Source organism: Moschus berezovskii, chromosome 8, assembly GCF_049115385.1.
Source record: "Moschus berezovskii isolate FMDL1 chromosome 8, NW_MosBer_1.0, whole genome shotgun sequence".
NCBI classification, from domain to species: Eukaryota; Metazoa; Chordata; class Mammalia; order Artiodactyla; family Moschidae; genus Moschus; species Moschus berezovskii.
Genome location: NC_142467.1, coordinates 53,782,363 through 53,796,198, shown reverse-complemented (window position 1 = coordinate 53,796,198; position 13,836 = coordinate 53,782,363). Strand labels below are relative to the sequence as shown.

General features: G+C 43.9%; 1 protein-coding gene across 3 annotated transcripts in view; it reads right to left on the bottom strand.

Annotated features, from left to right (window-relative positions):
- Positions 1–13,836, bottom strand: part of PPP2R2B (protein phosphatase 2 regulatory subunit Bbeta) — a 324,170-nt gene that overhangs the window by 76,784 nt on the left and 233,550 nt on the right. For all 3 annotated transcript variants that reach the window (XM_055430540.2, XM_055430542.2, XM_088838580.1), the window contains one exon: positions 892–1,069. In XM_055430540.2, coding sequence (XP_055286515.1) covers positions 892–1,069 — 178 coding nt within the window. The remainder of the gene's footprint in view (positions 1–891; positions 1,070–13,836) is intronic.

Sequence of the window (13,836 nt, the reverse complement as noted above, 5' to 3'; positions counted from 1 at the left end):
ATGGACTCTTATGTCAGTTACTCAGCTGCCTGGGTGGTGAAATGATTAAGATTGGGAACTCAAGTGAAGAGTCAGGTCTGTGGTGGGATGGACCACATGATAGGTGCTGATTAAATGACTGATTTTAATATTAAATATAGAGTCAACATAGTAGGACGAGAATGCTGGATCATACACTCATTCAGCAGTTGTCTTGATTTCTCTAAATTTGAGCTAAACAGAAGACAATAATAATTTCAATATGGGGTTGTTATATCCACTATACTCTTGGCAGGAAGAGACTGAAGAAGTATGATGGGGACACAAGCATTGCTAATAACGTTTGATTTTCTGATTTAGATGTTACTTATACAGGAGTCCTCTGCCTGTGAAAATTCATCAAGCTGGACAATTATGATATGTACACTTTTCAAAATGAGATTCTTTATGTTAAGTTCCCAGTGCAGTGCTTGGAATTCAACAAATCCACTATTACTTTCATTATTATGATACAATGAAAACCATCTCCTGTGTAACTGTGGTCCATAATGTAGATACAGGCCATTTGTGAATCCATCAACAAGAGGAAGGAACCTTACACTGAACTCGAGGGTCTGGTCTTATAGCTGATAAATTTCTAATTCATGACACACAAATGCTTCTGCATAAAGGAAGTGCTTCAGTGTTCTAACCCAAAGGTAGTCCTGGTTCACTACCTGCAATTCAATACCTCCCTAACTTTGGACGAAAGAGTATCACAGATGCCAGTATAATTCAAAAGGGAACAGTTCTCCACAAGTACTAAGTCTTCGATAGTGACTGCCCCTTTCTATTCCATTTCCTTCCAAGCTTGCTCATACCTGAATTGTCTTGACTCAAGCCAACTGGTTATTGGCCCCAAAGAAAGGATACTAAAACTTTGATTGGTTATTTCAAAGTTCCATAGGTTAATTCTCAGGTCATCAGCTGACATGTAGGTTTCATAGTCGCTGTTGACTGATATAGAGTTGATATGATATGTGTGCGCGTTGGCAAATACTCTTCGCGGGGTGGCCTCCACCATCAGGTCCATGGGTCTCAGGACAGGCACCTGGGATACAAGAGAAACAAATTGCTTCAGAACCAAAGCTCTTCATTAGGAAAAAGTGTGTGTGTTTATGTCCATTATCACATACAAAATCACAACTACATCACATCAAAGGAGATCTAAGCTAGAGAAAGAGACTGATAAATTACATGCTGCTCCTATTCCCTTTGGTGCCTTTTAGTTTCACTCTTTTTTTAAAATGTCACCATCCCTTAGCCCTGATGGGCGGTTTCATCCTTTATAGACTCTAAGATTGTTTTCAAGTAGCCTCCTCTCAGGGGAACTTTGAATCCACTGTGGGGTGATTAGCTGCCAGAGATGTTGTTCCAGATGGTTTGTTTTTTAAAACATGAAATCTATTTTTAAAAGGAAGTTGTAGAAATTTTTAGAAATGTCTAGTTCAACTGAGATTAAAATTTAGTCTTCATGGCTTTGGGACACTTGGCCCCATCCTGGTTCTATCTTCAATTTTTTAAAAAGAATTTTGGGAAATCATATAATCACCTGATTCTAGTAGCCCAAAATCAGTCATTAAAATATAGAGAACCCATTGTTTTATCTGGGAAGATCTTGGTTGAACCTGTATATCAACAAGGCAGTGTACACTGTTATGTCAAAACTGTCCTCATTTGGACAATAAATTATATGGTCATCTTACTGATATATAAAGGATACTTAGTATTTGTTGAATGAATGAGTGAGAATATGTGAACAATTGTTATCTTCTTATGGGTCAAAGAATCAGACAGTTAGTTTTGCACACAAGGGACTTTCCTGGTGGTCTAGTGGTTAAGACTTCGCCTTCTAATGCAGGGGGTAAAGGTTCGACCCCTGGCTGGGGGTCTAAGATTTCACATGTCTTGTGATAAAAAAAAAAAACCAAAACATAAAACAGAGGCAATATTGTAACAAATTCAAAAAAGACTTTAAAAATGGTCCACATCACAAAAATCTTAAAAAGAAAAAAAAGTTGAATGAAGAATTCAAATGAAACACAGAATCCTATACAAATGTGGCACTGGATATCCTGGAAATCAGAGAATCTTGAGATGCAGATTTAGGAAGAACCAGGGATCCTCTAAAAACCAGGAGTGGGATGGAAGGGAAAGTCTTCATAAGCCCTCTACCTTGTTGTGGATGATGGTTCTATAGCAGAGGCCCAGGGAAGGCAAAAACTAAGAGAGCTGGTTCTGACCACAGATTCACCCCTCACTGACAGGCTGTGTGACCTTGGACAATTATCTTGCCCCTTCTGGGCTCTGGTTATACTGTCTGAAATATCCACTGTGCCCTACTTATCATGAAGGGTGGTTGGGATCTGTTGAGATGATTTGCCCTTCAGTTCAACCTGCTACTCACCCTTTCAACAACATTTTCTTGAGCTCTGTACAAGGTCCTGGTGTCAGGGGTTGGGGGGGACATTCAACTGGGGAGCCAAACCAGACACCTGCCTTCATCTGGCTGGCTCAGATGGTGGAGGCAGATACGAAATCCTCTGATGATAAAATGCAGTAAGCACCCAAAAAGAGAGGAAATAGCACAAAGAAGGATTTAACCTGGTCACGGAGGTCTGGAGAGGTTTTGCTGAGGAAGTATGAATTGGATGACTTAAAGGATGAGAAGGGATTTACTAGGCCAGGAGGGGAAGGAAGAATGCTCCAGTCAGCGGAAAGAGCACGTGCAAAGGTCGTATGGTGAGGGTAACGCAAGAATGAAATACGATGGGAGATGAAGTGACAGGGGAGGTAAGAGGCAGGCCCCAAAGGAGATTTTTGCCACCACCCTAAGATAATGAAAGCTAAAGTGTTAGTCAGTCATGTCCGACTCTTTGTGACCCCATGGACTGTAGCCCACCAGCCCAAGAGATATGGGAAGAAATCAAAAGATTTTTCAATGATTTTGATATGATAAGGATCAAAGTTTCGGTGAGATCATTCCTGATGTAGTGGGGAGAACAAATTATAGAGGATGAATGAAGCAGAACTTTGAAAAGGAAGGTGATATATTGATACTATTGAACATCAATTAAAGGTATTCCAACCAGTCCATTCTAAAGGAGATCAATCCTGGATGTTCATTGGAGGGACTGATGCTAAAGCTGAAACTCCAATACTTTGGCCACCTCATGAGACGAGTTGACTCACTGGAAAAGACTCTGATGCTGGGAAAGGTTGGGGGCGGGAGGAGAAGGGGATGACGGAGAATGAGATGGCTGGATGGCATCACCGACTCTGTGGACATGAGTTTGAGTGTACTCCGGGAGTTGGTGATGGACAGGGAGGCCTGGCGTGCTGTGATTCATGGGGTCGCGGAGAGTCGGACACGACTGAGCGACTGAACTGAACTGAACTGAACTGAGGTAAGGCTTTGTAATGGGTAAGAAAAGTGCCTCAGAAACTCTCTCACAAATATTCATTGGGCATTGACCGTGTCAATCATCCTTCATACCCCACCTCAGGATCTTGTGACAACTCTGTGAAACAGATACTAGTAGTACGAAGTACTATGATAAAGAGAAAAAACTCAGGCTCAGAGAAGCTAAGTCACTGGCCCAGAACTGCCCAGCTGTAGGAGGCATAGCCTGAACACGATCGCAGAGTCTATCTGCCTGCAAAGCTAGTGCTTTTCCCACTGAATCACACCACACTCAGATACTATACATGATAGGAAGTGACAAAGGCTCTGTATGGGACATGAGTACAGGGCCCACAGCATTTATGGGATTGAGAGGATTATGGGTAGCAATAATGGCAGTGGTAGTCGTAGAATTCTGTGGTTAAGATGCCTCTAGAAATCTCAGTGTGGGGTTGGAGGTGTTCATGGCATTTGAATAGGGTGTCTATTCCACGTGCTTTCATAGATTCATGCCCTGCTTTGAGGTTTGTCACAAAGGAATTCCCGACCTGGAGCTTTTGAGCGCTGTACTCCCCTACTCCCGCTCACCTCCCTGAAAGCAGATTCCCCGGGCGAGGGAGGCGATGGGGTCTGTGAGGACGTCCTGGGGCTTTGCCTAAACTCTTCCCTGGGCCTCCTGCATTACCCTCACTGTCTGCACAGGCTTCCCGTGGCTGCGGCGATGGGGGCAGGGAACATAACAGCTAGGATCAAGAGGCATTACCAAGTGGGAGCTGCCAGCTCAGAGCTTCAGTTTCATGTGACAGGCCTGCCTGCTAATTCAGGCTGACACACTCCATGATGGAGCACTTAATGGGGGAGCTCTGGGTAGGTATCTGGGGAGGGAGTGCGAATGCTCTGCCCAGATAAGCCAGGCGACATCACTTGTGATATTCCAACACCCTCCCCAAGCCCAGGTCAAGGCTGTCCACTGCCCAGGGACACCGGGTCAAAGGAGGAGGAAGGAGGTAAGGTGGCTCAGGCTTACCAACTGGACAGGATATCCAGTTAGGAAACCTCGTTGGGACTGTGTTTCCTTTCTGCTCTGGATACATGCTCCTTCTGGGGCCAGGAAGGGAGAAGAGTGGGATATGGTTCCCTGAGTTCATCCCATGGGCAATCATTTGGGTCATCCCTGTAAGATCAGGGAGGGCTTCCTGTACTAGCAGTCACTGAGTTAGAGCACCCCTGCCCTTCAGCCTTCTCAGTAGCCGACCTCACGAGAAAGATTCCTTGTTTGCCATTTTACAGGGGAGGTGAAATACCCTGTCTGATGTCACACACAGAGGAAGGAGCAGAGCTGAACTGGGACAGTGTGGTTCCTCAGTGAGCCCAGAGAACTGCTGCTGCAAAAGAAATGCTTAGGATGAGAAATGAAAATGCCACTTCTGCAAGTCACAAACTGTTACATCTCAGTAATTTCACACGGTTCAGGCTAACACTTTGGAAGGACTCTGTGCCATATGGATGTGACATTGACTCATGAAACACTAAATCTTGGAAGGACCCCTGGAGCCTCTTTCAAGGCTGCCACATGTATATATGTGTGTTGGGGGGCACAGTGGGAGGCCATGGTGTCTAGGCCTTACGACCTTCATCATTCTTGGTAATATGTTTGGATTCTCACATCTTGCTTAAGGAACTATGGATAAGGAAAGTTTGAGACCAGCTACCACAGACAGTTCCTGAATTCTGCAGATGAGGAAGTCAGGAACCCCACAGGTGACGTGCCATGTCCATGGTCACCTGGTAGGGGTTGCCAGCACAACCTGGCTTTCTGCCACTCATCCAATCGCTTCCTCTGTTCCCATACCAGGTGCCTGAGCTGTTCTCCACAGGATCAGACAAACTCCAGGATCAAGCCAGGACCTTCAACTGCTAGTTCACACCCTCTTTTCTGCACTATCTTGGCAGTGGCTGTGGGGCAAGACCCCTCTGAGACAAGGCTGCTGCTTCAGTAGGCTTGTGAATGAGAACAGGGCCAGCCTTGACCCTCGGAGACTGCAGGTGGCCCTGGACTGTGCTGCTGGAATCCTTGCCCCTCCCTAGGCACCCCATACTCCTCCCCGACCCTGATACAGTTTCAGCTCATTGCCATAAGCATGATTGCAAAGCATAAGCAACCCAGCCTGGTCGTTAAGGCAACCAGTACTGTATTAGAGTATCCACCAAATAAAGTTTCACAGACCAGGACAGCAGCCTCAGAGTCTAACCTGCCATGAGGCTTATAGACATCTGTGTCAGCTGGGCTATTAGTGGGATGTGGGAGTGCCCTGGGGCTCCTTTCCCCACATCATTCAGGGCTCTGTTCAATGACCACCCCTTGAGAGAGGTCTTCTGTGCCCCGACCCCTACCCCATCTCACATGGACACCCTCCACTCACCATCCTCTGACCCAGCTTACTGCTTATAAAGCTAAGCAACTCTTAAGCAGTTCGTCAGCGAATCCTCATCAGTATCCTATGATTTAGCTCAGTGAGTATGATCTCTGCTGCACAGATGAGGAAATGACCAGAGAGGTTAAGTAATTTGTATCAAGTCACACAGTTCATACTCGGGCCAGGCACTCCTTGACTCTGGAGTCTAAGTCCTTGGCTGCTCTGTCCTCGGGGCCTGGAGGGGCACACTCGGGTGTGTGGAAGAGACAAGTGAGTACATGAATGTTTCAGTGTAGGGGGTCTCGGCTGTAATGGAGGTCAGCAGGCACTGCCCAGGGCAGTGTCAGCTAAATGGGCTTGTATCTGCTTGGGGAGCTCAAGGGAGACCTCAGACAGGAGAGGACTACCGAGCGAGCAGGAGGTGATGGGTTTGTGGGAATCCACCAGGTGAAAGTGGGGGACGGGGAGGAGAGGGAGCAGTGCTTCAGGTGGAGAGACCAGCATGTGCAGAGCTCAGATGGCGGGAGGAAAGTACAAGGTGAAGAGTGTGATTCCATGGGTTTCTGGGCTTGGGCAGTGATTTTGTCATTCACTCAAAATGCAAAATAAAGTCTTCCTCCATATCAGACATGAAGAAAAACCTGAGCTTGGTGAGGGGATGGAGAACTGATGAGAGTGGAGTGGGGATGGAGGGCCTCCCTTAGGGGTGGGATATTTGAGCTGAGAGCTGAATGTAGGGAGGTCAGCAGTCACGTGGCGCTCTGGAAAAGAGCATGCCAAGCAGAGGAAACAGCAAGTGCAAAGGCCCTGAGGCTGGGAAGCGCTCAGAGGATAGAAGGAACAGAGGAGGGCCTCTGTGGCTGGAGAGGAGTGAGCAGGGAAGGACAGCAGCAGGAGATGGCAGATCAGAAGTCAGGGCTGGGTCACAGGTGTGCCTGTGGGGATAGAAGATCACTAGCTGCCGATACGGGCCCATCCCTGCTAAGAAATCCCGTTCTCGTTGCTGTCTCTCCCCTTTTTCTCCCCACCTTCTGTTTCTCCTGACCTGTCTTTCAGTCTTCCTCCCTTCACATCTTTCTCATTATTTTTTCTGCCTCTCCTCTTGGGAAGCACAAGACCATCTTTCACCTCTCAGAATCCATTTACTAACAAAACGAATGTTACTGTCATTTGGTTTATTCGGTGACCACGGTGGCGATGCATCACAGTCCTCTGTGGCACCTAAGCGGGTGTCAGCAGGTCACAAAGGCCCCTTTGGAGACACGTGGCGAAAGGAGAACAGAATCCTGGAAGGCCCCGAAGCCCCCCACTTTACATGACATCTGTGAAAATGCACAGCAGCGGAGGGGCTGGAGGTGAGGGCTCTTCACAGAGGAAAAACCACAGCTGTGCTCACCACGGCAACCTCCAGAGCCTCCATAAGTTGACAGATTCGAGGCAAGAGTCTGAGAGAGCAGAGATGGCTGGAGAGGAGCTCAAGAAGAGAAAAATGTTGGAGCCATGGGGAAGGGAGAGAGAGGAGTCCACTGGTACAAGGCTGTGCACGGATTCCAGCTGTTCGGTAACTCTGAGTCGAATCTGACCGAGTTCAGCAGACAAACGTGAATACCCATGGATACTAAGTACAATCAACATAATTGACACGACTGGGCCTTTTGAAAAAACTGCTACCAACTCACATCCATGTTTGCTTGCATTTCCCTGTCAATATTCAACAGATGCTTCCCACCACCTTCCCCAATAACTGAGATTACTCTATACTGAGAATGACAGGATATATTCAGGCCAGGAGGTTAGGGGGGTTCTGTGTCATCAGATAGGAAGTTCACATAGCAATGTCATGACCACATGCTGGCCCCAGATAAAACCTTCCCAAAACATTTATTAACCATTTACTATATGCTGGGCAGTCATTACACAGAGTATTCTTATGAAGCTTAGTGGGGGCAGAGAATACACAACCCCCTACCCACTCTTTCGTGTTCATAACCTGCTCTTTTGAGAAGCTAAAACCATGTTTGTTTGATCTAGACAACCAAGAGATGGGCGCTGTCCACGTTTTCCTTGGTGCAGGGAACCCTGACCCTGGTGTTCTGGGACCACAGGTTTAAGGACTCGTGGGGTCTGGGCTGACTATACCATTCCATCTAGAAGCACTAAATGGTAAAGCTGGAGGAAAGGGTAGAAAGTTCCAGATTTCAGCCTCACTTCATGTTTGCCATCATGCCTTTCCTGGACTTCTTTCAAGAAATATCTTCTGTGATTCTCCAAAGACAATTACTGTAGGTTTGGGATAAAACCAACAGTTAAAAAGCAATCAGACTTCATAGTCAAGGAAGAGGGAGTGAGTCATCTTGAAGATGGGAGAGCCATTGGGTCCTGCTATAAGTATCCCTCTTTCAAAGCTACCCAGCTAAGCAGTGCAGGGGAGCTGTCTTCAAACAGGAGAATGTGATGACTTCCTAAGAACTTTATGAAATAGTTTTAAAGGAAACCATGACTTAGTGGTGAAGAATCCGCCTACCAATGCAGGAGACCTGGGTTCATTCCTTGGGCCAGAAAGATCCCCTGGAGAAGGAAATGGCAACCCACTCCAGTATTCTTGCCTGGAAATCCCCATGGACAGGAACCTGGTGGACTACAGGCCATGGGGTCACAGTCAGATACAACTTAGCAACTGAACGACAACAAACAATATACTTTCCTTCCTAAAATCAAATTATGTCAGCATATACCCACAGTTGAGGTTCTCATCCCCATCTTTGGAAAAGAAAGATAAACCTTCCCCATCTTACTGGGATGTGTTATCCATGGTATAAAACACTTCAGGGAGGGACAGATGACATCTTTAATCAAAGCCCCACAAATGACCCCATCACCCAGCTCATTATAATATGAATTTCTAACAAGATTTCTAAAAAAGTAATTCTAACAAAATCAAAATCTAAAAAATTATAATATGAAATTCTAGTAAAATCAGAATTGTGTTTTATGTTGTTTTGGTCAATTGTGTCCCATTAATAATTTTAGAGATAATTAAATCCAGAAGAGAATTTTAAAGCCTTATATATTCATGGGGAGGGAAAAACCTATTTTTGTTACAGAAATGATCAAAAAGAGTTTTTAACATTTATTTGGAGGAAGTTGCAGTGAAAACACAAAATTGAAGAAGAAGGAACAATGTAAAGTTATGACTTTTAAAGAACTTTATTCCTTATTCTCTTAATGGATATTGATGGGTATCCAGTTATAATGGCATTTAAATTTCACACATTAAAAAGGTGATATAACAGTTTTATTTAAACTGTCTATGTTCAAAATACTTCTGAAACCACATCCTCTGTTATGTAGTTAACATTATGATGGAAGTGCTTAGCTGCCTACTGAAAGGTGCTCAGGGAGGTACATGGTTATTCAGAATTCTTCAAGGTGGCACACAAGCACAAAATTTGAGGTTATATGGTGTTAGAGGGTTTTCAGAGTCAGGTAGACCTGGCCTTGAATCCTGGTTGGGCTATTTACCAGCCACGTGGCCCTGGGCTTCTTACTTCACCTTTCTCCATGTCAAGGCTCTCTTCCATAATGTTACAGATAGCATTCCTCTATAGCTTTGCCGAGAAAACTTAGCCCAGGGCCTGATACATAACATCTACCAAAAAGACATTTCTGGACAGCTTACTTTTCGCCAAACTGTGCTAAGCACTTTATGCACACTATGTTATTGAATCCTTACTGTGATCTTAAGAGGTAAGTACTAATATTCTTCCCACTTTACAGGTATGGATCTTGAAGCAAAGGAAGTGGTGAAACTTGCTCAAGGTCATACAAATACTAGGAGGTGGCGTTACCCTTGTTGGCAGTCCAGCTACAGCCCCTATGATAGTTATTACTAGAATCCTTCCCATGAACTTCCAGTTGTAGAAAAAAAAAAAAGGTCCAGCCTGAGAGATTGCCTAGGGAAGATTTTCTGACTTTTTCTATTGGCTTCAGAGTTTAGACATCCCTTTTAACAACCCAGGGAATTCAGTCATGATTACAGAACTCAGCGTTGCTCAGGAGAAGTGGCTAGTGGGATAACTGGTCACTGGGTAGCAATTAACTTTGTTGGTGGGAAAAAAAAAGCGGAAGGCTTTTCTGGTTAGGAGTTTTCCTAATAGCTTCTGTCCACATTGTCATGAAAACCTTGAACAATATGGTTGTTCATCCAATTATCAAACCAACCTGGGGGGCAGAGTCTGGCATTCTGTGTACCCATTATTGAAGGGTAATTTGGTGTAACAAACCAAATCGAGTACGTACAAAGACTGTCAAATAAAATAAACCACTCACAAATTAAATTACTTCCCATTTTCAGTGGGAAGAATGCCAGTCATTTTTCATCTTAAAAAATATGCATCTTAATTCATTTTTTAAAGAACATGAAAAGAAGCATTTAAAGGCCTCTTGTGCAGTCTGTATGTAGCAAGGCCCACCCTCCCTAGGAACATCTCCCTGGGCCCTGGGACATTTTCTCTCAGAGAATTAATGGAGCATTAAGCCTCACCCTGGTTAAAAAAAAAAAAAAATAGAAAAACTTGTTTCCTCCATGGATCAATGGTGGATGGAGTTCAGAAAGCAGGAGTGAGAGGTTGGCTCTTGTTTATAACAACATATCAGAGCTGTTGTTTCCAGAATGAACCTGCCACTCAACACCACCCCGCCAAACCCCCAGGGAATCCTATCCAAATAATATAATTTTTAGATTTCCCAGATCACACCCTTCAACAGCCTCAATATGTCCCTGAGTTCTTCTTTTACTGGCTTTGTCATACGGACTGAAATAAGCCTGAGAGGAAAAACCCCTTTAGAACAAATCAGGCTTTGTGCTTCAGGGTCTTAAATATCTCAGAATTTTATTATTTCATTTGACAAACATTTATTAAGTGCCAATCACTGCTTTGCGTGGTACGTGTACGGGGTGAACAAACCAGGTTAGCTGTGGCACTTAAAGTCTAATAGGGAAGAAAGAAGTTAGTGTCTCAAGGTAGACACATTGTTACAAACTGCCTAGGATGCTATAGAAAGATGTGTATTGCTTCAAGAGAGGCAAAAATATTCTTTCATTAAAAGAAATAGGGGCTCTACTTTAGATTGGGGAATTAGGTGAATTGTTTTTTGAAGAAGTGACAGCTCACCCCCCAAAAACAGAGCCATAAGCATTCTCTATATAAATGGTTCTTCATGGGAGGCCAAATTGCCATCTGACACTGTCTGGAGATATTTTTGATTGTCAGAATGGGGCGTATGCTATTGGGCAGAGGCCAAGGATGATGCTAAAAGTCCTACAATGTACAGGACAGCCTCCAAAAGCAAAGGATTACCTGGACCAAAATGTTAACAGTTCTGAGACTGAGAAATCCAGTTCTTAAGAAAATACTTCTGGAAAGAGTCTAAATCAAGCGTGGATAAAAGAAACTCAATATTAACTTCCATAATCAGCAGAAAAAAGTTTCAGTTCATAAATATGGTCTGGTTTAAAAACTCCTTATATATATATATATATATATATATATGCACACACACACACATATGAAGCATCTATCTATCTCTCAAAGGCTTATTATCCCTTATTGCCAGCTACAAGAATAACACACGACCCATTAAACACGCCTGGGGAATTAATACATATTTTTTAAACTCAGTGCATCAAAGATGATTTTTGTAGCAGACTAACAATTTCATGCTCGCAGTGTCTTTGACTTCTTTTGGCCTCTCTACAAAAAAAGAGAGGGAAAATATCTTTCGCTCAGAAGATAAACTCAGTATCTAATTACCAGCCCGTGCAAGCAGCCTGTAATTCCGCCAGTTTTATCTTATTTTTTCCCTCCCAGACACTTCCATTTTCTGCCAACATTGCTATTTCTCAAAGTGTGCTTCCCTGTACATTGCCTTTCTTGTTATTTCCCTTGATGTTGCACATTGTGCAATTCCACAGGAAAAAAAGAAGACATCTTAAAATATCCCAGTAGAGGAAAATCTCAATTAACATTTATAGGCAGGGAAGGGGACGGGATGGGAAGAGGCAGTGCTTTAATTTTTGGTTAGTTTGGTTAGGATTAATCACAACAATTGTTTTTGTTTTGTTTTTTTAACCGCTGTTGATGGAAGTATTTCTGAACTCTGCCCATACACTTTCTCCTATTAACAACTGGGATAAGTATCACTGAATCTTTGATAATCCAGGATCAACAAGACCTCAGGAGGGTCACACTATATTCTGTCATTTATTACTGTGGCTTACACAGATCGAAGAAGGTAAGTATAAATTTGATATAAACTTTAAGAATCTTAGAGCTGGAAGTTACCTGAGAAGTCATTACACGGAAAAGGTGTGTGTGTATACAAAGATGAATCTCTAAGAGCTCTGAAACGCAGCCTTTCATAAGTATAAACAAAGCTATTCAGTTCAGTTCAGTTCAGTTCAGTCGCTCAGTCGTGTCCGACTCTCCGCGACCCCATGAATTAGACCCATGCAACTAAACTGTGTCAGTTCTGCCTCCCACCAATAGATGGCAGTAGTGGTTACCAGTGATATTATGATTCAGAAACAAAGTGACTTTTCAGGATTGCATTGTCTGGTTCCCATCCCCCGGTGTACATTAGAATCAAATGAGACTTCTTATTAAAAACTGATGCCTGGGGCCCTCCACTGGGTGGTGGTGGTGGGGATATTGTTGTTAAGTCAGAATGCCTGGAGGGTGGAACCCAAGTACGTGTTTTGAAAGCCCCTGTGATCACTCACCTGGAGCCAGACATCTTGGAGTGTGAAGTCAAGTGGGCCTTGGTAAGCATCACTACAAACAAAGATAGTGGAGGTGATGGAATTCCAGCTGAGCTATTTCAAATCCTAAAAGATGATGCTGTGAAAGTGCTGCACTCAATATGCCAGCAAGTTTGGAAAACTCAGCAGTGGCCACAGGATTGGAAAAGGTCAGTTTTCATTCCAATCCCAAAGAAGGGCAATGCCAAAGAATGTTCAAATTACTACACAATGGCACTCATTTCACATACTTAGCAAAGTAATGCTCAAAATTCTTCAAGTTAGGCTTCAACAGTACATGAATCGAGAATTTCCAGATGTTCAAGCTGGATTTAGGAAAGGCAGAGGAACCAGAGATCAAATTGCCAACACCTGTTGAATCAGAAAAAGCAAGAGAGATCCAGAAAAACATCTACTTCTGCTTTACTGACTACTCTAAAGCCTTTGACTGTGTGGACCACAACAAAATGTGGAAAATTCATTAAAGAGTTGGGAATACCAGACCACCTTATATGCCTCCTAAGAAACCTGTATGCAGGCCAAGAAGCAACAGTTAGAACTGGACATGCAACAATGGACTGGTTCAAAATTGGGAAAGGAGTATGTCAAGGTTGTATATTGTCACTCTGCTTATTTAACTTATATGCAGAGTATGTCATGTGAAATTCTGAGCTGGATGAAGTACAGGCTGGAATCAAGATTGCTGGGAGAAATATCAATAACCTCAGATATGCAGATGACACCACCCTTATGGCAGAAAGCAAAGTCAAACTAAAGAGCCTCTCGAAGGTGAAAGAGGAGAGTGAAAAAGTTGGTTTAAAACTCAACATTCAAAAAACGATGATCATGGCCTCTGGTCACATCCGTTCAGTTCAGTTGTTCAGTGGTGTCCACCTCTTTACAACCTCATGGACAGCAGCATGCCAGGCTTCCCTGTCCATCACCAACTCCTGGAGCTTGCTCAAACTCATGTCCATCAAGTCAGTGATGCCATCTGGCCATCTCACCCTCTGTCATCCCCTTCTCCCGCCTTCAATTTTTCCCAGGATCAGGGTCTTTTTCAATGAGTCAGTTCTTCACATCAGGTGGCCAAAGTATTGGAGCTTCCGTCTCAGCATCAGTCCCTCCCATGAATATTCAGGATTTATTTCCTTTAGGATTGACTGGTTTGATCTCCTTGCAGTCCAAGGGACTCTCAA